At 50.4% G+C, this 25,233-nt stretch overlaps 2 protein-coding genes across 2 annotated transcripts in view; one reads left to right on the plus strand and one right to left on the minus strand.

The window, feature by feature from the left end:
• Positions 1-4,584: 4,584 nt before the first annotated feature.
• On the minus strand, positions 4,585-22,436 carry ABCG8 (ATP binding cassette subfamily G member 8). Its single transcript, XM_065891158.1, is given in 14 exon segments — positions 4,585-4,722; positions 4,808-4,935; positions 5,905-6,048; positions 6,051-6,171; positions 6,832-6,908; positions 7,337-7,536; positions 8,443-8,526; positions 8,615-8,777; positions 11,252-11,485; positions 11,576-11,708; positions 12,174-12,412; positions 15,942-16,092; positions 17,682-17,783; positions 22,374-22,436. Coding segments are annotated over 14 exon segments (1,977 nt in total).
• A 379-nt stretch (positions 22,437-22,815) lies between these two features.
• The window catches only part of ABCG5 (ATP binding cassette subfamily G member 5), a 43,057-nt gene continuing 40,639 nt past the window's right edge, over positions 22,816-25,233 (plus strand). The window contains 2 exon segments of the mRNA XM_065890829.1: positions 22,816-22,961; positions 23,646-23,767. Of these exon segments, the coding sequence (XP_065746901.1) occupies positions 22,816-22,961; positions 23,646-23,767 (268 nt within the window).

Genomic DNA, 25,233 nt, shown 5'->3' on the forward strand with positions numbered 1-25,233 from the left:
CCTCCTTCTCCATTCTCCATTCAGGCCTAAAGCCACTAGCTGACCACACTGTGGTTGGGAGTGGCTGTGGGGTGTGAGTTGGGGTGGGAGAACTGTGGTGGGCCAGAGTAGGATGAGAAGGACACCTCTGCAGACTTAGGGACAACTTGATTTGGGAGTTAGGGCCTTAGGAAGGTGTCCACACAGGGGAAGACATGCAGTGGAGTTGGGAGATTGGTTATGTATTGGAGGTTAATTAAATGAGTGAAAATATTAAGGCTAGTGGAAGCCAGGTTTCTTACAATTGGAGGAGGGAGTTATAATTGCAAAAAGGGACAAAAATTAGACTCAACTCTGTGGTGGTAGATTGGAATTGGATGTATCAATGTGGGGAAAAATATATATATAAAAATTTGGACAGATGTGTCTGTGTGTGTATGTACACACATACATACACATGTATACACATAAACATATATATGCATACATATAGTCCCTAGCTTTGTCCACTGAGAGGGCCTGGGAACAGTAATGCCCTAGTACCAATGAGCATACTTACCACTCAGATCTTGGCTTCTAAATACCATTTTCCACTGAAAAGAACCAGGATTCTTTAGAGAAATGTCTGCTTCCATGACGAGGGGTTGGAAAAGTACATGATGAGGCTGAAACACTTTGTTGTGAAAGTGTTCAGAGAATGATGGGGACCTGTCAAAGGAGGCAGAAGCCAGCTTGAATGGGCTCCCATTGCCACATCAGGGACAATCTGAACATCCAAGTTAATAATGATGGAAAAAGATTACAACCATTGAATAAACCAGGAAACCACAAGTTGATATTGATATAAATTTAAAAATGAATTAATGGAAAATGATGAATAGGCCATTTACACAGTTTCTAAATACCTGCCTACAGATGCTTATTAATTACAAAAGGAGGGGAAGTGGTTGACTGTGGTGAAGCCTGGCAACTACTCCTTTGATCAAGTGATCAAAGTGAACAGCATCAGTTTGGGACAAATCGAAATCATGCGCCACTGATAGGATGTAATGAGAAAAGCACATCTCTTCTGTGATATCCCTGCCAAAGGTGCGTGACCTGAAGTTAATCATGAAAATATATCAGACAAACCAAATCTAGATATATTCTACAAAATCTTCATGTGTCAAGGTCATGGGAGTTAAGGAAAGCTGATGATTATTCTAAACTACAAGAGAACAAAGAGAATTGATGACTAGATCCAATGCTTGATCCTGATCTGGATCCTTTTGCTATGAAGGACATTGTCAGAACAGTGAGTCTTTTTTTTTTTTTAATACATCTTGATTGGAGTATAATTGCTTCACAATACTGTGTTAGTTTCTGTTGTACAACAAAGTGAATCAGCCGTATGCATACATATATCCCCATATCCCCTCCCCCTTGAGCCTCCCTCTCACCCTCCCTCTCCCACCCCTCTAGGTCATTGCAAAGCACTGAGCTGATGTCCCTGTGCTGTCGCTGCTTCCCACTAGCCATTTTACATTTTGTAGTGTATATATGTCGATGCTATTCTCACTTTGCTCCAGCTTCCCCCTCCCCACCATGTCCTCAACTCTGTTCTCTATGTCTGTGTCTTTATTCCTGCCCTGCCCCTAGGTTCTTCAGAACCATTTTTTTTTTAGATTCCATATATATGTGTTAGCATACGGTATTTGTTTTTCTCTTTCTGACTTACTTCACTCTGTATGACAGACTCTAGGTCCATCCACCTCACTACAAATAACTCCATTTCGTTTCTTTTTATGGCTAATAGTCCATTGTATATATGTGCCACATCTTCTTTATCCATTTGTCTGCCGATGGACACTTAGGTTGCTTCCATGTCCTATCATAAACAGTGTTGCAATGAACCTTGTGGTACATGACTCTTTTTGAATTATGGTTTTCTCAGGGTATATGCCCAGTAGTGGGATTGCTGGGTCATATGGTAGTTCTATTTTTAGTTTTTTAAGGAACTTCCATACTGTTCTCCATAGCGGCTGTACCAATTTACATTCCCACCAACAGTGCAAAAGGGTTCCCTTTTCTCCACACCCTCTCCAGGTGTTTGTTTGTAGATTTTTTGATGGTGGCCATTCTGACTGGTGTGAGGTGATACCTCACTGTAGTTTTTTTTTTTTTTTTGTGGTACGCGGGCCTCTCACCGTCGCGGCATCTCCCGCTGCGGAACACAGGCTCCGGACGCGCAGGCTCAGCGGCCATGGCTCACGGGCCCAACCGCTCCACGGCACGCGGGATCCTCCCGGACCGGGGCACAAACCCGCGTCCCCTGCATTGGCAGGCGGACTCTCAACCATTGCGCCACCAGGGAAGCCCCCCTTACTGTAGTTTTGATTTGCATTTCTCTAATAATTCATGATGTTGAGCATCGTTCCATGTGCTTCTTGGCCATCTGTATGTCTTCTTTGGTGAGATGTCTATTTAGGTCTTCAGCCCATTTTTTAACTGGGTTGTTTATTTTTTGATATTGAGCTCCATGAGCTGTTTGTATATTTTGGAGATTAATCCTTTGTCTGTTGTTTCATTTGCAAATATTTTCTCCCATTCTGAGGGTTGTCTTTTTGTCTCATTTATGGTTTCCTTTGCTGTGCAAAAGTTTTTACGTTTCATTAGGTCCCATTTGTTTATTTTTGTTTTTATTTTCATTACTCTAGGAGGTGGGTCAAAAAAGATCTTGCTGTGGTTTATGTCAAAGAGTGTTTTTCCTATGTTTTCCTCTAAGAGTTTTACAGTGTCTGATCTTACATTTAGGTCTTTCATCCATTTGGAGTTTATTTTTGTGTATGCTGTTAGGGAGTGTTCTAATTTCATTCTTTTACATGTAGCTGTCCAGTTTTCCCAGCACTACTTACTGAAGAGGCTGTCTTTTTTCCATTGTATGTTCTTGCCTCCTTTGTCATAAATTAGGTGACTATATATGTGTGCGTTTATCTCTGGGCTTTCTATCCTGAACCATTGATCTATATTTCTGTTTTTGTGCCGGTACTATACTGTCTTGATTACTGTAGCTTTGTAGTATAGTTTGAAGTCAGGGAGCCTGATTCCTCCAGCTCTGTTTTTCTTTTTCAAGAGTGCTTTGGCACTGTAACACTGCACATGTGTCACTTTTACATCACCACCATCCAAAGGGCAGACATCATTCAAGACTCACAATAGCCAAAATAGCCAAAGTGAGTGAGTCTTGAATGATGTCTGCCCTTTGGATGGTGGCGATATAAAAGTGACACATGTGCAGTATTACAGTTTCACCACATGAATATCCCGAGTTTGATGGTTGTATTGTATAAGGGAAGTGTGCTAGCACTGCTCTTCAAGTCTGAATGTATATTCAAATCTCCTGGGGATCTTTTTAAAATGCAGATTCTGATTCAGTGGGTCTCAGTGGGGCCTGAGATTCTGTCAGTCTAACTAGCTCCCAGGCGACACCCATGCTGCTGGCCCAGCGACCGCACTCAAAGTAGCAAGGGCCTAGGAAACCCATGGAGAGCATTCACTCTTTGCCTCTTAAACATCCACCTTCCCCCTTCTTTTGGTTCCAGACTCTGGTTTTCCTTTGGGGATCATTCCCTGCCTGCTTTCTGTGCACCTGTTTTGGGTCAGCTTGTCCTCAAGGCTCAGGCATGAAGCATGTGACCTGGGCCTGCTCCATCCCATACTGAGCCACCGTGGAAGGTTCCAGGTTGGTTCTGAGACTCAGCCAGGGCCAGTGAGATGCAACTGTAAGAGTCCTGGCTGAGCTGGCACAGTGTCTATAAACCTCTTCATCTTCTGGAGCCTTCCTTGGCTTCCAAGCCTCACAGTGGCTCAGACTTGCCTTCTGCCCACTAACTCCTAAAGGCCTCGAAGGCCTTTCTGACCCCACATGACTCCACCACATAGTAGCCCTGTGACCTTACTTAGCAAACAGTTACTCTGTGCCTCTCTTTCTTCATCTATAAAACAGGATACTGTCCACCACAAAGGGTTGTTTTAACAGAGAAATTAATGACGTGATCCAAATAAAGTGTTTTGCCCTGAACCTGGTGTGGAGCAATTGCTCAGTAAATATTTAATCGTTCAGTTTGGCTTTTGGAGCCCATTACCTCACCCAAAAAGACATACCTCGCTGGTATGTTTTAGGTCCTTTTCTGTACTGAGAATGGCTCAACAGAGTTTGAGGACCCTGGAAGATGAAGCCAAATATTCCACTAACTATTATGTTTTTGTTTCCGCATAGCCTAACTACTCGATTCATACCTAATTTGCTCCTGTCTTGTATTAGTTGCCTATGCAAATACATATCAAAAGGAAATAAATTAGCGACACTGTAGGTGTCCCCAAGTATGGTTTTCACATTCCCAGTAAATCGCAAGCTCTGGCCGGGGATCAGAAATATCTTTCGACTGTCTTTATTCTACTGCCATCCTGTGGCCAGCCTGTGTCACTGCAGCACTGTGGACAGGATGTAGCTGAGCTTTGTGTTCTCACGGTCCTCCTTGTGCCTGGGAAGGGTCTCCTTGGGAGGGAGTGCAGTGGAAGGGCCTTCTCGAGTCCCCCACCGGCGGGCAGGAGTCTGGGCATGAATCACCAGTCCTGACTTGACTTCTGTTTGATGATCTTTAAGGACATATACTACAGGACCATGAAGCCACCACTGATGCCTATGATGAAGAGGTAGATGGCGTAGAGAGGGTATGAGCCCAGGCCCATGGCGTTGAGGATCTGGGGACAGAGACATCAGTGAGCTCGTTAAGAACATGCTCCGACGGCTGCCATCTCTTTAGCGTCCAAAGCCTTGGCTCCTTACCATGTCTCCCGGGATAGGGATGGTGATGTTGCCAGCTGCCAGGTGATACGTGTGCCCACCACACTGGATCTGCATCAGCCCTTCAAAACACCATCGGAGGAAGGACATCTTGGAAATCCACGCGGGCACTGGAGGCGGTGAGAGTCACATTACTCACACAGTCTAATCATCTGCTCCCTGGGAAGTGAGCCTGGAGAGTGGCCATGGTGGCTCTGACCCAAGGACAGCAAGTCCCCTGAGGGAGCAAGGAGGGGTGGGGGTGAGAACAAAAGGGTGAACGGGCAGAGGGGAAGCTCGGGACATGGACTGGGGCAGAGGGACCTAGTGGCTGCAGGATCACCGCACGTTTGACCCGTAATAACCCCAGAGAGTAATTTCATCAGGTGTCCAGCATGTGCTAGCTTCACATAGCTTACGGACTGGGGAGACTCAGCAGCCCCAAGCCAGAGATTACTGAGTCTGTACCCTGACCCTGCGGAGGCATCATGGTTCAGGGAGGAGGAGGAAGGAACGAACCCTGATTGCACAGGACAGGAAAGGCCTGTGGATGGTAGCGGGTGGCGTTCCTATAGAGGAGGGATGCACAGGCTCCATCGTGACAGCATGGAGTGTCTTGGGGGCTTCAGACGAGCTGGATGAGGCAGCAGCGAATGAGCAGCCCCAGGAACACTCGAGGAAAGCAGTGGCTGGATCTGCACCTTAGGAAGCTCGCGCTGCATGGATGAGGGTTGAGAGGGGACATGGAGGAACCAGGGTCACAGATACTGGCCTATCACAGTGGCCCACGATGGGCTGATAGGGGCCAGGGTAGGGGGGGTAAGGCAAGAGGACACTTCAGAAAGACACAGGAGGCAGAAGTGACTTGGCTCACCGGTGGCGTGGAGGGTGAGGGAGAGTCAAGGGTGGGCCCTGGGTGTCAGCCGGGCTGCATGAGAAGGTGCACCACGCCCCACTCCCCCTGTGTAGAGCCACTCCCTTGGCATCTGCTCCCCAGAAGTTGGACCTAAGGGTTGAGCTCTCATCTCCAGGGGAAAGCAGGCCAATCCAGCCACGGAAGGCCTCAAAAAGCTTGACCAGGTGAGGAGAGCGGGCCTCACCTGTCCACAGGTTGTCCAAGCTTATCATGAAGCCCCCAGTGAGGTAGAAGGAGTTGTAGAGAGCGTTGCCGAAGAAGGAGGACATGTGGAAGGTGGGGAACAGGGTGGCGGTGACCAGGGCCATGGTTCTGCAGCAGAAGACACCAGCCACACCAGCAGGAAGTGCAGCAGGAAGGGCTCGGGGCCCGGGCGCAGGTTGGCCAGCCAGTAGGTAGGCATCCCATAGATGATGATATAGATACAGTGCTCGGGAAGCTCCCCTAGGATCTGCGAAGGACAGACCTTGCAAGGATGTGGAGCCAATGGCCTTCATCTGCTACTGTTCTTTAAATGTTCAAAAGCAGCAGCCCCCAGTGACACCAACCTTCCCTCCTGGTGGTTTGATCGGGGTTGCAGCACGGTGGGCGTTGGTGTGTGGGACTCTCAAGCATGAGCTCACTGCTGGCTTCCCCCTGCAGATGTCATGTGCTCCCTCTGGGGCAGTTCAGAGCTCCTAAGACCTGGTTTCAAGTCCCCACCCTGCCTGCCCAGACCTGGTAGCTGTGTGGCCTTGAGACAGCCACATAACCTCTCTGAGCCTCCGCTTCCTTGAAATGAGGACAGTCACACCTGCTTGACCCACCTCCCAGGGACATGGTGAGACTGGAGAGGTGAAGTATGCTAGGTGTTTCCCACCTCTTCTTTGTTAGGTTTCTGATGACCAGAAAAACGTCATTCCTGGTCCATAGTCCTGGCCTTGTAGTAAATGTTTAAACAATATCAAGTCTCTGAAACTCCCCAGAGCAACGTGGCATTTGTAACCACAGATGATGCATGGCCCCACAGTTCAGCAAAACGCTTCCCTGTAACTTCTGTACAACGTGGAGCGCTTTTTCTGCTCCTCCTCCTACCCAGGGTGGCCACTCACTCTCAGGCCTGACCAGTCACCTTGGCAAAGAAATACGGCTCCGCAGTGTACAGCCCATCTTCTAGTTCATAGTAAAGCAGCGCCCTCTCCGAGTGACCTTAGAAAGGGGAGAAAAGGAGAATGAAAAAGTGAAATTAATTTACAGTGTCTCCGTTTCTGAGTCTCTCTTAGTACAATTAAAAATAGTTTTATTGCCTCAATGTCATGTATTTTTTTTAAAAAACAGGCAATTTTAGATCCTAATTTAGATGTTTGTAATTCTGTGAGTTCTGCATTGCTGTCAGTATAACTCCTGCTAGGACAGGAATGCCTCAGACTCCTTGGTAATTTGTTCTCATTTGCATACTAATACTAATGTTCGAACTTGAAAAACAACCATCATCTTTTATTTCACAGTCACGGTGAAATTATTCAGTAAACCCGTCTTCTCCAGGAGCTCAGAGGAACTCAGGCCGGCCCTGGACCAGCTCATTGCATGGCCGACGCTGCTCCACATGTGGGTCATGGAGAGCAGGCCACACTCACATTTGGCAATGACATCCAGGATCACGTTGAAAGGGACGAGAGCTCCGATCATGAACAAGACGGCCACCGTGTCCATGAAGGAGAGCTTGACGGCTCCATGGCCATAGTAGAGGAACCCGATGATCAGGGACATCAAGCAGGCCGCTGCCCCGTGGATGAGGAGGGCTGGCAGGTCTCGGAAGTCGTTGGAAATCTGACGACTTAAAAAACAGAATAAAGATGTGCCAAGGGACAATAGGCACCAGCACTGTGACCTTGGCAATGTCCTTGAATCTCTGTAAGGCTCATTTTTCTCCTCTGTACGATGGGGAGGGCAGCGCCCACCTCACAGTTTCTGTGAGGGATCAAACGAGAAAATCGATGAATGCATCTGTCTCACAGTAGGTACTCAGTCAACGATTATGATTTTTATCACCACTGTATCACCTTGCTATTTTATTTAAAGAGTTATCCTGAGGAAATAACCAATCAAGAGCGTAAAGGTGTATGTACAAGGATGTTTGTCATAGAGTTACTTGTAATAGCAAATGACTGAAGGTAATCTGACCATCAATATGGACTTAATGGGTAAATGAATTATGGCTAGATTTGGAAACCCTGAGGAAGACCTAACCAGATGAGAGGCAGAGGAGCTATTCTAAGGCGGGGGGGGGGGGGGGGGGGGGGAAGGTTATGGAACAACACGTATGATCCCATTTATGTATTAAAATGGTTATGTGCACGGAAACATCTTAGACTCACACCAAACACTCAGGTCTGGTTTTCTCTGAGGGCCGGTGGATCAAGGAACCTTCCCTTTCTACTTGAGGGTCTCCTGTATCAACTGAATTTTTCATAGTCATTCTGGGTGATTTCTACGAGCATCTGGCTATCAAGGAAATTTTGATTTTGTTTAAATAATCAAAGTAAGAGGAATGCTCTGTAGCACATGGAGGGCTGGTGCTGGGTTTTCTCAAATGATTCTGCCTCTTCAAATTCAAATTCCTCTTTCAAATTCATTTTAGATCCAAAGGGCTTAATTTGATACAACAAAGACTTTTGGGGAGTGTGTGTGTGTGTGTGTGTGTGTGTGTGTGTGTGTGTGTGTGTGATGAAATGGCAATTACCGGATCAGCGTGTCAAACTGCTGTAGGGGGCCAGGCAGCTTAGTGGGAGGCTGTAAGGGGTTGGTGTCCCTCGGGGAAGCCGGGCTGTCAGGAGACGGAGAGTGTCATGGGGGCTTGGGGGCGGCCACCTTTTGCAGGGCGCTCTACACACAGGGCCACCTGGCTGCCTTACCTCTGCACGTAAGTGCCCACACCCTGCTCCCTTGACTCCACTGTCCACAGAAAGTCATCGAAGCCACGTATTCTTTCTTGAAACAGGGCTGCAAGGGACTGAGCCTTCTCCCTGGTGGCCACTTCCTGCTCCTGGCTTCGCCTGTCGATGCTGGTCAAGTCCACTGTAAGCAGAGGGCGACCCGGGCCCCGCAGGTGCTCACAGCCCATGACACTGGTCAGCCCCCGGGGCCCCGCAGGTGCTCACAGCCCATGACACTGGTCAGCCCCCGGGGCCCCGCAGGTGCTCACAGCCCATGACACTGGTCAGCCCCCGGGGCCCCGCAGGTGCTCACAGCCCATGACACTGGTCAGCCCCCCGGGCCCCGCAGGTGCTCACAGCCCATGACACTGGTCAGCCCCCGGGGCCCCGCAGGTGCTCACAGCCCATGACACTGGTCAGCCCCCGGGGCCCCCGGGACATGATCCCCACCTTCTGAGAGTGGACCATGAAGTGACGGTCAGAGCAGAGAGAGGCAGAGAGATGCCCAGGACTGTCCCCGATGTCTACAGAGAGCCTTCCTCGGGAGAAGGGCCAGTGAACACTGGCACTGGTCCCACCAAGCAGGCTTATTATGGGGACATCCCCAGGACAGAGAAGGAGGCTTTGGGCTTTTGGAGCCCAAGGCCACAGCACAGTTATGCCCTGGCTCTAACTCCAGCCGTCCAAGAAGCCTGTGATGAGGACTCAGCCTCCCGGGCGTGCCCACCACAGGGAGAAGGCGGGCCGGCCACGGGAGGCTGAGCAGTCTGGCTCCCGGCAGCTCTAGTTCTCAATGTGAATTAGTCATTTTGGCTTCCCAAGCAGCCTGCCCAAAAGGGAAGAATGTTTTGGCTGGAGGGTGCCAGGGTCTGGCCAGATATTAAGTATAATTCTCAGTGCCCCGGGAGGAGGGAGCCAGCACGACCAGCTGGAGAACAGGCTGGGCCGCACGCACCTCCATGTCACCCCCACTGGCAGCACCTGGTAGCCCCAGACCACAGCCCTCCTCTCCCGGGGCCCCTGAAATGCCAGAAGGGCACACCCGCCAGTCACAGCCAGGGCCTTTCTAGGCCTCTCCTCCCTCCATCCCTCCCTTGGGCAGGGGATGCCTCTTAACCTCTCTGCCCCTTCCCTCCTCCCATTTTCATGACACATCTCAAGGCGGGATAACGTCTCAGAGAGGCCTTGTAAACCATGAAAGGTCCCTTCAGTGTGCGGGGCCCTAGCTTCAAACGCCAGATTCTCTGCCAGACCGTGCGGCCCGGATCCGTGAGGGCCATCTGCCCCGGGGTTTGTGGGCAAGAGCTCCCCCCGCCACCCAAAAATGATAATAATATAAAATTAAGAAAAAGAAAATTTGTTTTTTCAGATCTAGGCACCTGACTTCTGGCAACTTCTCTCTAGGGCTACAGCATATTGTTCCCAATGGCCAGGCTGGCAGGTGCCCTCTACCCCCTTATCTGGGGGTGACCGGCCAGAGGATGACACACTGGCAGGAAGCCAAACTGGCACGTGGGCACAGAGAGGGAGGGTGACCTCTAGGTGAGTTCACACAATGGCAGTGAGTGCAGAGGGCGAGGGCTGGTGGGCCAGAGAGAGTGGCCTGTCCTCCTAGGGGAGAGTTGGAGGGTAGATGCCGGGAGGAAGGTGTGGGCAGCAGGGCCTGGAGTCTGGGAGGGGCTGGGCTGGGAGGTGGGAGGCCCAGTTCTGCCACCTGACTATAAGGACTCCAGTTTTCTCATCTATAAGGACGAAGATGACCGTGGCCTGGCAGGGCTGTGAGGGTCAAAGGGACACCCTCTGGTGCTTGGCACCTGTGGGCACAGTGTCTGCCCTCAAAGAGCTGGTCCTTGTCATCATGTTTACTGGGGAGGCCCTTGCTACACCAGGCCATCCTGGGAGGAAGGCTGGGCTCCAGGTGACCTGTTTGGGACAAGCCACAGCTGCTGCTTCCCCAGCCCTGGTACAACCACGCAGCCTGTCCAGCAGCCACAGCATTCCTCAGCACTCAGGATCCAGGCACCTGCTTTCAGGGTGGGCACCTGGAAAGGCAACTGTCCCCACAAGAATTGAGGGCCATACGCTGAGGCCTCAGGACCCCAAGCAGAAAGGCATCTCTGGTGCTGACCGCAATTTTCATACTTAGAGATTCATTGGCCAAGACCACCAAAAAGCCCTGAGCTGGCCTGGGCCCTGGGTCCCCCTCCACCACCCAGAGCCTCTGGGCTCCCTGCCTTTGTGGGGGAACCAGGGCACGGCTTTAAGATTTCCTGGTGGTTTCCGACCTCTAATATCCCGTTTCCCTACAGAATCTGAATGAAGACCACAGTTCCAGAAATGGATCCAAACTCTCTTGGATTATATCTCCTCCGGTTTGGAGCTCTCAGAAGGTTCTTATCTGTCATGCACACAAGAGTGGCTATGTCAGAAGCTGCTTTCTTCAGGCCCCCATTCCTAGCATTTGATGCTTGGCAAACTGAAGCCTGTAATACACCCCATCTGCCCCCCTGTCTCCATGCTCGGTCCTGTTCTCCTGAAGCTTCTGAGAGTTTCTCTCCTGGCGGGGTTTGGGGTGTAGGGGAGCCCTGTTCTTTGCCTCTGGCCTGGCTGGCTCACCATAGTAGTCGGCAGGGTTGCTGTAGCGGGGACAGGGGTGGCCGGCTGCCGTGAAATACTGGACCATGTGCTGGGCTGCCCCCAAGTAGAGGGTGGTGCCAGACGTCATCAGGAGGACCAAATCAAACAGCCTGAAGATATCGGAGCGAGGCTGGTGGATGGACAGGGTTTTCACCAGGTTGTGGGCCGTGAAGCTGTCGAGCCCAGAGTTGGGTTCATCCAGGATGAGGATTCCTTCCCAACAAAGAGAAGCCTGGTTAAGGCGCAGGGCTCCGGCTGGACCGGATTAAGCCAGGCGGGCGGTGCAGGCCCCTCCTGCCTCACCTGGGTTCCACAGCAGCTGCACTGCGACGCTGACTCTGCGCCGCTCGCCCCCGGACACGCCCCGCACGTAGGAGTTGCCCGTGAGCGTGTTGGCGCATTGGCGCAGCCGCAGCTCCGCGATCACGTAGTCCACCTGGGAGGCAGGGGCCTGCGGATTTAGGAGGGCTGCGCCGGCATGCTCGCAGCCTGGCCTGTGGCGACCCACAGTGGAAAGACGCCTGGGTTTACGGCGCCAGCCTTCATTTCCCCGATTCAACGTTTGTTCCCTGATTCTTTCCACACATCCAGAGCAGCTCCCACGTGCCGAGCACGGTACCACTTACTGGGAACGTGGCCATGCCCTGGCTTTCTGCCCGCACGGAGAACCGGAAAACAAGTGAGCAAATATTCATTACACATTTGGGGCTGAGATGGGACTTTAAAGGAAAACGGGGGATGGAGGGGCAGGGCTGAGCGCACGGTGGACGTTTTCGGACGGACAGATGGTGAGCTGGGTTGCTCAAACTTGACCTGTGGCCGGACCCTGAGGCAGGAAGTGAGGGACGGGGAGGGGAAGGGTGTTTTGGCTCTTTGGGGATCACTGGGGTCTGTTAGTTACCCTTTTGTCACGCTGGGCCTGGGAGAAGTCTCTGGGCAGGCGCAGCTGGGCAACAAAAGCCAGGGTCTCGCGGACGGTCAAGTTGGGGAGTAGCTGATCGTGCTGGCGCACGTGGGCCACGCACTTCCTGACCAGCTGGGGCGTGCTGTGCTGCCCGTTGATCCAGATTTGGCCTGACTTAATCTTGCCGCCGTGGCCTCGCCCGGTGATCACATCCAGCAAAGAGGCTCTCCCACAGCCTGAGAAGCCACCAGAAGTATCCCTGAGAGCGGAGCTTCTGCGGGGGCCAGCCTGGAAGCCACTGCTGCCTGTGCGCTCTCCAGACTGCTCTGTCCTTGCAGATGTAACCAGCCCTCAGGGAAGGTGGCACAGCTCTCAGACCTGCCTGGGGCAGCCAACTTGAGCATCCTGGGGGATGCGGGGTGTTCAGGCCACGTCGGCCTGTGGCTGCGTGACAGAAGGCTGGAGTCCTAGTTGCCGCATGACTGCCTATGCCTGGAGCGATGCCCCCCCCCCACTCCAAGCAAGGCTGGTGTTAATTGCACTGGGAAGCTTAACTATTTTTGCCTGGCAAACATGCCGGCAACATTTCATCATTCAAACATCATTTGGCTCAGAAGCTGGCATTGTGGGAAGAACTAATTTTGGAGAATTAATAGGGTGTCTTTTAAAAATGCAAAATTGGAACGTATTTTCAGGAAGGGAGAAAAACAGAAGTAATAAATGTGGAAATGATTTTAAAACTATAGTACGGTGTGCATATGGGTTCTGAATTTCTCTACACCCTCTGCACTCATTTTTCTCAGTAGTACCTTCCACTCTTAAAAAAAAAAAGGATCCATGACACGCAAATTAACACCATCCACTTTTGAATGACATAGCGATTGCTATCAATTTGGGGAAGTAAGTGTCAGATTGGATCAGCTTCCATGAGATTCCATGAGACTTTCTTTGGCAGCCATTTGAACTGTAAATGCAGATAGGGTTCAGGCTCTGAGAAGGCCTTCTTGCAAAGGTGCTGGGAATAGCTCAGTCCGATTTCCCCAGGTGGGGTTTTGGTTTCCTTATTGCAAACTCCTTTTGGAGGGTGAATTTTCAAGTAGTTTTAAACAGGGAAAACTCCAATACACAGTGTAACAGCGCTTCCTTACCACAAGTCCAGGCCTTCCGCAGGCAGCCCCCTGCCCCCAGTGCAACAAACAAAGTTCCAGAGGCCTTCCCGGTGATCCGGCTGCTTACCTACCGGAGGTTCTCAGGGTGGAAGGGGACCTGTACACTGCCTCCTGGGTGTACCTCATTCAAGGTTCCTGAGAACTTAGGTGGCACAAAATAGCCAGGAGAGAAACCAGAGGGGAGGGCTCTGGCCCTGCTCCCGGCTCAGCCTCGGACATTGTAGGATCCAGGCTCTGAGAGCGCAGGGGACTTTGCTAACATTTACAGGGACCTTGGGATTCCCAGTCAGGGAGCAGGGTGACTACATTTCCTAAACAAAACCGTGGGAGGTGTGGGCAGCCTTTCCAGGGGAGGTTGCCAAGTATATTTGGGGAGATCCTCCGTGAACCAGGAGAAAACACCCACAGGCATTCAAGACCCTTATAAAATGGCTGGAATCTCCAAATCAGTAAATTAATTCACCTTTGGCACTACTGCTGATTCTATAGAAGAAGCTAAAATGCCTGGGGGGGGCTGTTTTAATTAATTTTACTTTACTGTTATAATTTTGGTGAACGGAGTATAGATCACAGGTGGTGTAATTGGTAAACCTTTCTAAGAAATCATTTAAATAATTTCAGCCAAGTAAACCTGCAGCTAAACAACACTGAGCCTAGAGTCGGAAGTTCTGGCGATGCTCAGTGTGATTCCCGCTTGGCCTCTCCCGACTTCCCTTCTCTTCAGCCGCAAATCAGGGTTGCTAACAGCTGCAGGACTGTGTGTGGCCAGGATTAACAATCAGGACTCTCAGCTTTGTGGAAGTGCCTCGTGAGGCCCATATGCCTCCTCGACTCTCAGTTCGTGAGAAAAAGCAGGTATAACCAGAAAAGCCACCAGGTGTTACAGACAAAAACAAAATTGGCCTGTGAAGTTTCCACATTTTTCTTGTTTAGATCCGAATTGCAGGGGCAGGACCAGGACCAGAAGTTGGCAGGACTTGATTTGTGGGAGTTGTTTCAGTTACAAAGTGCATTTGCACACATCGTCGCATTTGATCTTCGGTTAGACAATAAACAGAACTTTTCCGCATCAGAAGACTAGATACTAAAATGTTCAAAAAGTTGAGTAATCTCTACTTCTGGAAATGATTAATTGAAAGGTATAAAGTGCTCCCTCTAACACTGTGTAAGGGAGAAATGCCTTGATCTGTGTTTAAAAAGAAAGAAAGAAAGAAACAGCAAACCCCAAATGGAGTCACTTGTCCTAAGCCTCACACCACCGGACTGAGACTTAATACCTAACTTAATTACAGTTTCAATCTCTCCCGGGAGTGGAATCTTAAACCAGCCCATCTGACATTACCTGGTAAGCACTGATGGATCCCTACTGTCCCCCAAAGGAAGGTGACCTTGCCTAAAACAATCAGCCCTTTGCTAGAATAACTTCCTTGTCCTCCCTCCTTCTGCCTATAAAAGTCTTTCATTTTGTACAGCTCTCCAGTGCTACTTTCTGTCTGCCAGTTGGATTGCTGCCCAATTCATGACTCGTTGAATAAAGTCAGTAAGATCTTTAAAATTTAATCAGTTGGATTTGTTTCACCATCTGAGAACCAGGAGACCAGAGTTCTAGTTCTTACTCTGCAATAATGTATGTCCTTAGACATCATTCCTTTTTTCTAAACTTTGGTCTTCTCATCTGTCAGATGAAGGGGGAGTGGTATGGGGTAGAAAGATACTCTAGCAATATTGAGAACTAGGTAGTTTGAAAACCCTCCTCTAAAGATGCTTCCAGGCTGGTCAGGAGAAAGAAAGATAGAATATAGTGGAAGTGAATGAACTCTGTTCTCTAAGCCCCCTTCCAGTTCTGGCATTCTACACTTTTAAGTTTGGCCTGCAGAAGTGACTTTTTTTTTTTTTTTCGGTACACAGGCCTCTCACTGTTGTGGCCTCTCCCGCTGCGGAGCACAGGCTCCGGACGCGCAGGCTCAGCGGCCATGGCTCACGGGCCTAGCTGCTCCGCGGCATGTGGGATCTTCCCGGACCGGGTCACGAACCCGTGTCCCCTGAAACGGCAGGCGGACTCTCAACCACTGCGCCACCAGGGAAGCCCAGAAGTGACTTTTTGAAGCACTCTAAAAATCTGGATCTTTGCAGATGGTTGAAGGTTGAGCTAAGACTTGGGGTATCTGAGAAGTGAATTGTGGCAGGGGCTGTGCCTACCCACTGTTTGACCAAAACAGGAATCTGATTCAGGGGGAGCAATCAATGAGTACTTCCTGTGGTGGAGGAGTACCCTGGAAAGAATATTCAATTCCAAAGCTGCATGATGCTTTTGGAAAGGCCTTACCTTGATATTAATGAAGGACCAAAACTCTGACTGTAGCTGTAAGAGGCCCACTCATGATTCATAAGGGCAGTGACTGCCTGAGAGCAAGTAAATGGAGGAGCTGAGATTTGAACCCAGCTGTCAGACCCAGAACTTGTGCTCTTATCACTCTGCTATATTATTCTACTGGTCAGCAAAGCGTTCTGTAAAGAGCATCTGTTTGTTTGAGGGACCACTCTGCATCCCAGGAGAGAGAGAACCCATTGCCCAGCTATTTGCCCTTATTGGTACCTGAGCTCCCTATGACGGCCAGCATCTGTCCACTCCTCACTTTGAAACTCAGATTCTGAATGCCTAGCTCACAAGAGTCCTTGTGAGATGTCCAGGGCATCCTGAAGTGAGACAGCTGCTTAAACCAAGGCACCTGGGAGGCTATGTCCACCTGTGGGGAGACATGAAAAGGTTCCTCAGAGAGCTTCACTTCTGTTCAGCTCCCTCCAGGAGACATCCTCCTGCTGATACAAAACAGGACTGAGGGGTCCCCCACTCAGGTTCTACCAAACATGGAGGTGGACCCCACCATGCTGGGAACCTGAAGCTGCCATTTCCAAGTCTGAAGAGAAGACTTGGGAAGCATGTGTAATAGCAGAACAGAAATAAATACAAACATGGAGGGACTTCCTTGGTGGCCCAGTGGTTAAGAATCCTCCTGCCAGTGCAGGGGACATGGGTTCGATCCCTGGTCCGGGGAGATCCCACATGCCGCAGAGCAGCAAAGCCTGTGAGCCACAACTACTGAGCCTGCATTCTAGAGCCCACGAGCCACAACTACTGAAGCCTGCACACCTAGAGCCCATGCGCTGCAACGAGAAAAGCCACCGCAGTGAGAAGCCCGCGCACCACAACAAAGAGTAGCCCCTGCTCGCCGCAACTAGAGAAAGCCCGCGTGCAGCAACGAAGACCCAATGCAGCCTAAAAAAAAAAATACACAACATAAAAAAATTTAAAAAAAACACAATGTGGAGCCAAACAATGTTTTTATTTAATAGTAATTTACTAATAACTTACCGGGCATTTACTGTGTGCAAGGCATTGTATTCATCTGCTTATTATATCCATTATCATTCAGTCCTCATTGCAAACCTACTATAACGTATGTACTGTTATAATCCCTGTTTACAGATGAGGCTCAGAGCAGTGAAGTAGCTTGCTCAAGTTCACACAGCTAGTAAGTGGCAGAGCAGAGAAAGGTTATGGTGGGGCTTGCCAGCTTGTTCTAACTCACTTCCCCAGGAAGCCAGACTTGGGCCTCTGAGGTTTACCATCCCAGGTCTCAGCATGTTCTGCCTGGGCCACCTCGTATCTGGCCCTGGGGAGGCGTGGGAAATAGGGGTCCTAGAATCTGACCAGGAGATTCCTGACAGCCTCTCAAAGGGCAGCAGTCCTTGTACTTTGATATTTTATTAGCTCCAGGGAAGTACATTTTACAAAAAGAAAAAATATATATATATACACACACACACACACACATATGTGTATATATATGTATGTAAAACTGATGAGATCTGAATAAAGTCTGTAGTTTGGTTAATCGTATTATATCATGGTTAATTTCTTAGTTTTGATCACTGTGCTATGGGTAAGCAAGATGTTAAAATTAGGGGAGGGTGGGCAAAGTGTATATGGGAACTCTGCACTATTTTTGCAACTTTTTCAAAAGTCTAAAATTATTTCAAAATATAAAGTTAAAAATGAGTTTTAGAGATTTTTTCCCCACGGGTTCACATGGTTGGCTTTATGTTTTAACAAAGGTCTCATTCTCTTTTTCATGTCTGTCAACCTCCAGCTCCAATATGTGTAGTGGACGGACGCCTCCGTGGTGCTTGTAGCCAAAACGTGAGGTATCACTGTGGCCTGGACCCCGTCCTTAGGGCAGAGGGCCCCCAGCTGGGTTCACCCTTCCCTTCCACTTGGGGAATTGTTTGGCCCTCCCTGCCTGCTCCTCCCACCTGCACTCAGGTGTGCCTCTACCTGGTAGCTGAGATCTCGGACCTCCAAGGTATTGGACTGGCCACTGGAGGTGAAGTACAGGCTGTTGTCACTTTCAGAGGAGAACACGCTGTCCTGGAGGCCCTGCCGGGAGACATGACAGGTGAGGGGCTCCTTCAGAAGGAGGAGGACATAGGAGAAAACAGAGAGAGGAGACCCAGAGAGGTGAGAGCAGGAGCTAGCGTGGGTGAGATCCCGAGTGGACAAGAGATGGATTTGCAGGAGGAACCCAAGGGCTCTGAGAAAACAGGAGCATCCATGAGGGCAGGGCTCCGCTTCCCTGCAGAGAGAGCTTTGGGGCTTCCCTCCAGCACAGCCTCTGGCCCCAGAGAAGCTCAACCACAGGCTGCTGGAAGCTGAACGCAGATCTCTCTTGGAAGAGACCCAGACCCTGGACTGGAGAGAGCTTTGTGAGCCTCTGTGCTCAGAGAAGACCTGGGCTGGGGGCTGGCCTTTAACTTTCTCTTCCCTGCATCTGGCTTAGTATCTCCTGACGCCAAACAGACTTTCCATACCCAGCATGTGAGAGAAAGACCGCTGTCAACAAGCTAGTGCTCATTACTTGTGAAGACACTACCATTAGAGGACTTGCATCTTATCTTGGTAAGGATTTTTCACAACAAAGCTCTTCAAATGCTGTTGGGAGATTTTAGAGGAGGTCCCTGTCATCACCATCGTTGTCATCCTCCTCCTCTTCACCATCTTGTTGCTGTTTTTGGAGTGCTGCTTTATTTGAATGTACATCAAACAAATCAGTGCTTCATGGTATCAGCTGATAGCTTCGAATGATATTAACCATCGGCAGATCTGAGTTCCTTCTGTTTTATCAATTCAATCATTTAAATCACTGAGGCTCAAGCCAGGAAGAACCTGCCTCATAAGATTTCTGTTATTTTTTTTAACATATTCAATTTTTCTTTCATTGCAGTAGTGCAGGGGAAAGTACACATTCATTAATAAGTTCCTGTTGATGACAAGTCCCTGTTGATTCCGATCTCCCCTCAGAGCTGCCATTCCCCCCACTGATGTGTTCCTTCAACCAATCAATCAAGCATCCAACAAATACCTATGGGGGCCCACATCATGCTTTAGTCTTGAGTTTGGGGTGTGACTGTGAAAAGGACAGTCTTTGAGAAGCTTAGATTTCAGTGGATGAGACAGCTGATGAGGATGGAGCAAGACAGGCAGACGTAGAGGCAGGCTGACCTTGAGCACCCAATCAGGCTATATTTTCACTGTCTCCACAGCGTCCGTGTGTGCTCTATGTGGAAACAACATGGCTTGTGACTTCTGTGAAAATAACATCCAGCAGTCTTTGTCACAGCATCCCTGCAATGTTGGAGGTAAAATGTCTTTAAAAAGGACATTGAGACCAATGGAAGTGGAGGGAAGTAAATCCGGGGGACAGTCTGCTGCAGGCTCACTGTGAGTACCCCCAGAGTTCTGGGAGAGTGTGGAAACAGCAGACCATAGCTACTTACCTTGTTTAATGTTTAAACTAGTACAGTAAAGATCATATATTATATAGAAAAACATAGGAAAGATCAACAGCTAAGTCAGCAGAAGGACTGTTTTTGGGGTATAGGAAGGGTTACAGGAGTGAAAGGTCCATGGTGGGTAGGGGGAGTGGATGGGCTTCAAAGCTATTGGTAATTTGTGATGGGTATGGGAGTTCACCATTCTTGTTTTTGTTTTTTGGCTGTACATGAGCCTCTCACTGTTGTGGCCTCTCCCGTTGCGGAGCACAGGCTCCGGACGCGCAGGCTCAGCGGCCATGGCTCACGGGTCCAGCCGCTCCGCGGCATGTGGGATCTTCCCGGACCGGGGCACAAACCTGTGTCCCCTGCATCGGCAGGCGGACTCTCAATCACTGCGCCACCAGGGAAGCCCTAGTTCACCATTCTTTAAACTGCTTTGTCTGAAATATTTCAAAATATGTTGTCAAGTTGAGAGAGTGTGTCCGTGAGGAGAAGTCCAGAGTTCTGCTCTCACCTCGACCCCCAGCTGCAGGAGGCGAGAGGGTCACGCCCTCAGAGATGGAGAATGAAGCTGGTGGAGAGGTCATGGGCAGCTCTGGATTCCAGCGGGTCGGCCCTGCAGCCCTGCCCCTCAGTCACCACCTGCACAACAGGCATTCCCACTGCCTAGTTTTCCTATTGTATTTGGTTAAACCATCAGAAAGTCTGTCCATTGCTGAGAGACTCATTTGGGCTAACATGCATCCTGCTTGTTTGTTCTTAAAAGGTAAATATCTGCAGGAGGAACATTAGTCAATTGTAGAAGGTATGAGTTAGCTCAGAATTTGCTTCTGCAACAAACAGCTGGGCCAGAATCTCCCCAGGTTAGATTTGGAGGTGGAGGTGCTGCTGAGAAAGGAGGGCTGGACACTTTGGAGTCTGGAGCCGTGTGTGGCGGTGACCTTAAGCCTAGAGGCTTCCACTCTCCAGGTGGGAGCTTGGAGGAGGTGGAGGGTGCTGGGGCCTTAGGGAAAGAGGTGTCAGATGGGAAGACAGATGAAAGGAAGGAGAGAGGTGCATGCTCCCTGCTCCTGGGCTAAGTCGGCAGGTGCAGGCCAGCCAGGGCCCCCAGTCACCGTCAAGGGCCTGTGCCATCCAGAGCTGTGTAGACGGCTCAACTTTCAGAAGAAGAGAATTCATGGCTAGGCTGGGGACCACCTCTGTTCCATTTTGAAATATTTTCCTTGGCTCCCAGGAAGGATTTGTTAGAGGCTTCCTGAGGTTTTGACAAACTCTCTGTATTTTTCAAATGCTTAAATATCTGTTCAGCTGACATCTTAATCAGTATGACTGTCAGAACATCACTTGAATTTCTGACAGGTGACACCCAAAAAAGCAAAAGCAGGTTTATTTGTAGGTAACCAGCTCGGCTGCTGCTGGGCTACATTGTAATTTCTCCTTGTATTAACTTCTGATCAGATTCCTGAGTCAGAAGCATAGAGGAGAAGGAAACTTGGGGAGCGCAGAACCCAAGTTCCTCGCTCTACGATGAGGAACCCGTGCCCTGGAAAAGTAGTGTCATACTGCGGACTCTACACTGAGGCCTGGGTCCCTCTTGTCCTCCTCTAGCCAGGCTTTTGCCCACAGACTGAGGAGCCTGTAGGCCAGGGCACCTGCCACTCTGCATACCTACGACCCCAGAATTCCCTGTGCAGGTGGCCACAAGCCCACTCCCAGGGCTGCATGCACTTCGTCCCAGGCCTATCCTCCTGGGCACCCCAGGCCAGAGGGGCATTTGTTTGTGGAGGGTATGGATGGAATGCGGGTGGGCAGGATGGGGTGACCACGTAGGGGTGTGTGTAGTCATGTGTAGCGTTGGGTGTGGGCAGGTAAGGGAGACAGGCTGTGGCTTGGGCTGGAAGCCACAAATCCTAGAATTTTTCAATTTACACCTGGCCTTCCACATTGTGAAGAAGGTATGTCAAGCTAAGGGGATAAAAACTATTTTATTTAATAGCTTTTAACTTGACTGATAACTTTTAAATATCTAGACATAGGGTACATAGCCCTCAGCCTCTTGTTCCAGGCTCCATAAAGGTTAGGGGCAAACAGTCACTTGGCACCTTGAATAACGGGAGTGGAGAAAAGGCAATTGGAAATGGCAGGGCCTACACACACTCCTGGATGTCAGATTCGGGCAGTTCTTTGCATCCCAAGCGGTGGTGGCTGAATTGTCAGACCTTCTAGAAGTGTCCCCAAAGCCACGGGGCACTTTGTCTCCTGTTCAGGCTGAGAGCAAGCACTGCAGTCACGGCTCCTAGGAATCCTTTCCTGGCAGGAGTCGGCCCTGTGGGGTATTCCCAGAGCACAGCTGGTCACCTGCTGTGGCTGCAGAGCTGACTGGGAGTGGTGGGTTCCTGAGCCCTGGCTGAAGTCAGGTCCTAGCCACTCAAGGCCAGTCCAGGTGGCCTGTGGCCCTTCCTGTGGTGTGGAGCCCTCAGCCCTTCATGTCTTTCTGTCCCCACCCCTCAGCCCACTCATAGCCAGAGAAGACAGATGGGACAGTGGCATGAGGTGGGCGTGGAGGGTGGGCATCTGCTTCCTTTCTGTCTTCTGATTTCACTTCTTGCTTCAAACCCCACCCACATCCTGACTTCAGTCAAAGGGCATTTTTCAGGCAAACATTTCTCGTGTAAAATGATGGCGGAGACCCTGTACCTCTTGGCCCCCTCGTGTCGTGTATTCCTTCCAGCTCTCTCTGGGATCTTACGACCACCTGCTGTATTTGGAGCATAACTTCTGATGTTCCCACAGAGTCCTCTGCCATCCTGTCTCATCAGTTTGCTGCCACTGAGGCTCTGATCTTGACAGCCACACGGACAGAGGAGACACTGCAACATCCCCGGGAGGTGTGAGTGCATTTCCGTGATGGAGCCTCATTTGGAAAGCAGCCAGATCAGCTCAGGTCGCAAACAAGAACATCATTTCCCTGTAGGAGCACGTCAGGACAGGAAGTGACCTCAGAGGCCCCCCACCAACCCCTGGCCCCTGAGTCCGCTCCCCTCAGCCCTCTGATGCCCAGGAACTGGAGTCCTGCTGTCACGTCCTCGCTCTGCTTGTGGTCCTGCTGGTGATTTAGGACCGAAAGTTCCTGAGGGAGAGAAAGGTCCAATGCGCCCCTCTCCCACCAGGACTGTGGTGACTCCCCATCACTCACTGAGTCATTCTGGGGAGCAGCCCTGTCCCCCAGCCCTGTCTCCTGTGGAGCCTCCTCAGCCATGGGGCCCAGTGGTGTCTGCGCCTGTCTCTGCAGCTTCCTTTGGACTTAACCACTGCCGGCCAGGGCCAACGTTCTCTGTCTCCCAGAGCTAGGCAACCTCTGGTCTGGCTCCCAGCATTCCTCTCTGGTCAGCCCTGCCACAAACACGGGCTGTGTGCTCTGCCCGCTGCCGAGATAACACGCAGACACACTCTGGCTAAAGGTACATCAGATAATGGCATCCACGGCCAAACCCCAGGCCCACCACTGGGAAGGCCTGAGGAGGGGCTCCAGGGCCAGGTGAGGGGCAGGCGGGACTGTCTGTCTCTGGCTCCTCGGCTGAGGCCGCCCCAGGGAGGGTCAGGCGAGAAAATTCCCCTGTCTCTGCGGCCCGTTGGCCATGAGTGAACTCCACTTTTTGACCCCTGCGGGGTCCTCGGAACTCCAGGTAAACAGAAGCTCTCAATGCTCCCTAGAGGAGGTTCCTGCAGCTGCTTCTAAGCCTCGACACAACCTGGGCATTCTCCATGCCTCCTACAGTGTCAGGTAAGGCCAGTGCCTCTTTCATCTGCTGGGAGCTTTGAGCTGTGGTCAGGGACAGGCATGGCCTGAGGTGAGTGGGCCTGCCTGCCCTCTGCTGGCTTTCCTCACTAAGGGGGGGCATGCATGGAGGCTTGGGCTCCTTCTCTAGTGGATGGAGGTGGAGAGAGGAGAGGGGAAGGGCTGCCAGAGGGAAGTGAGGGGCCATGGTGAACGGCCCCTCTGCCCACAGCAGGACTGGAAGCTATGACAAATGACAGACGCAGCAGCTGTGCTCTGCCCCCTTTCCCTGCTTTATGCCCCTTCCCCCCGTGTCTCCCTTGTCGATGGCCTTCCCTATTTGGATGGCGAGCGCTTGGGGAATGGGGGTGCTGGGAGCATGAGGTGTAATGAAACCGGGTGAAGGAACGCAGGGTCAACCGAAGGAATTAACAGTGTCCTGTTTGCCATATGCCAGCCAGCCAGAGAGAGCTGGTATTCAGAGCAGCTGCTGGACAGGTGCTTTATAGAGATGATCTTCTGTCACTACCTGCCAGGGTCTACAGAGGAGGACACTGAGGCTAAAACACACTTAGGAGCCTGTCCAGAGACAACTCAGGCTGGGCAGAGCTGGGATCGGTGCTGGGGGACAAGGGCCTGGACCCTTCCAGAGCCCCATGCTGCCTTTCCCTCACGGGGTTTCCTTTAAAGCCACTGCGTGGGGCCCTGGTGGGACATCGCGTCTCGCCGACAGAAGTGGACCAGGCAGCTCCTCAAGGATGTCTCCTTGTACGTCGAGAGTGGGCAGATCATGTGCATCTTGGGGAGCTCAGGTAAGCTGGGGGGGTCCCCTAAATCCTCCACGAGGACTCGAAAGAGCCTGTGGCTTGATTTGAACACCACATTGAGCAAACAGGTTCACATTGTACCAAGGAGGCCACAGGTCTGATATTAGAATGAAATCTGATGACCTGTGTGACTGTGAATAGAACCTGGTGCTAACGTGTAATCTTTGGGAAGATCCTTGAAAAAAACGAAGTCCTGCCGAACATGTAAGTTAATTCATATTTCAGTTTGGAAAGCACCTAACACAGTGCCTGGCATATAGGGGTGCTCAGTAAACACAATTTTCCTGCCTGGAGATGGGAAAAGGAATTAAATAAGCACAAAGATGCCCATTTATCCCCCATATTCATTGGTCTTTTAAAAATTATGATGTGTTTCAAACACACAGGCAAGATAGAGAGTAAATAAGGAATGTTCGTGTCTTAACCTCTGCTTTATCAAATCTTAACATTATACCGTATTTACTTAAGATCCTTTTTTGTTTTTTTAAAGGAGTTAAATATCACAGATTCCACTGAGGCTATCTATGTGCCTTTCCCCACCTCATTCTTCCCCTCCTGTTTCCCTGCATCAGCAAGTCATTGCTGGGGAGGGTGGAGCCTCCGGGGAGGCAGCCCCTTGAGGCTGGGGCAATGCCCTGTGAAGGTCACAGCTGTGGATGCACAGCTATGGGGGGATGGGTGCGTTGGCCCTGAAGAGGGAATCTGTGTGGCACATCACAGGGTCCACTACACTAGGTTATCCTGCATATTTTAAGGTTGAAAGATTCGGACACATTGGCTTTCCAGGAGCCTCTTGATGGAGTTCTTGCTTGCAAATTGTTGCCACTTCCTGCCAGTCTTCACTTGCATTGCTCTCTTTAATAGAGGTGAGCAGTATAAGTCTGTGATAAAAGTTAAGCATGGTTAGCCTCTTTCGACCTGGGGAGTTAAATCCACAGCCACTCCCCTGCTGCAGTGGGGGGACAGCTGGATGGTAACAGTAGTGTTGTGAAGACGAAATGAAAAGGAATCCACTGGCAAGAATGGTTACACTTCCCTGAGATTTCCTTTTTTTTTTTTTTCCCCTATTTTGGCTACGCCACGTGGCTTGCGGGATCTTAGTTCCCTGATCAGGGATTGAACCTGGGCCCTTGGCAGTCCTAACCACTGGACAGCCAGGGAAGTCCCTCCTTTTATTTTCTTTTTACAATTTTTAAACCATTTCTAATTGTATGCATATACCATAACATCCAGGGTCATCCTGATTTTCCTTTTGATAATTATACTTCTTTAAAAAGAAAAGCTGAGTTATTCCTATAATAATGTGTCACTTGTTTCCTTCCTTGTGTAGGATAAAAAAGGGTGGCATGCAGCACAACGAGGAATTGAACCCACTTCTCAGAAGTGTGTCCCACAGGCCAATGTACATCTTCATGTACATCTCAGCAGAACAGTGGGTGGAGCCCCCTGTT

Source organism: Phocoena phocoena, chromosome 14, assembly GCF_963924675.1.
Source record: "Phocoena phocoena chromosome 14, mPhoPho1.1, whole genome shotgun sequence".
Lineage (NCBI taxonomy): Eukaryota > Metazoa > Chordata > Mammalia > Artiodactyla > Phocoenidae > Phocoena > Phocoena phocoena.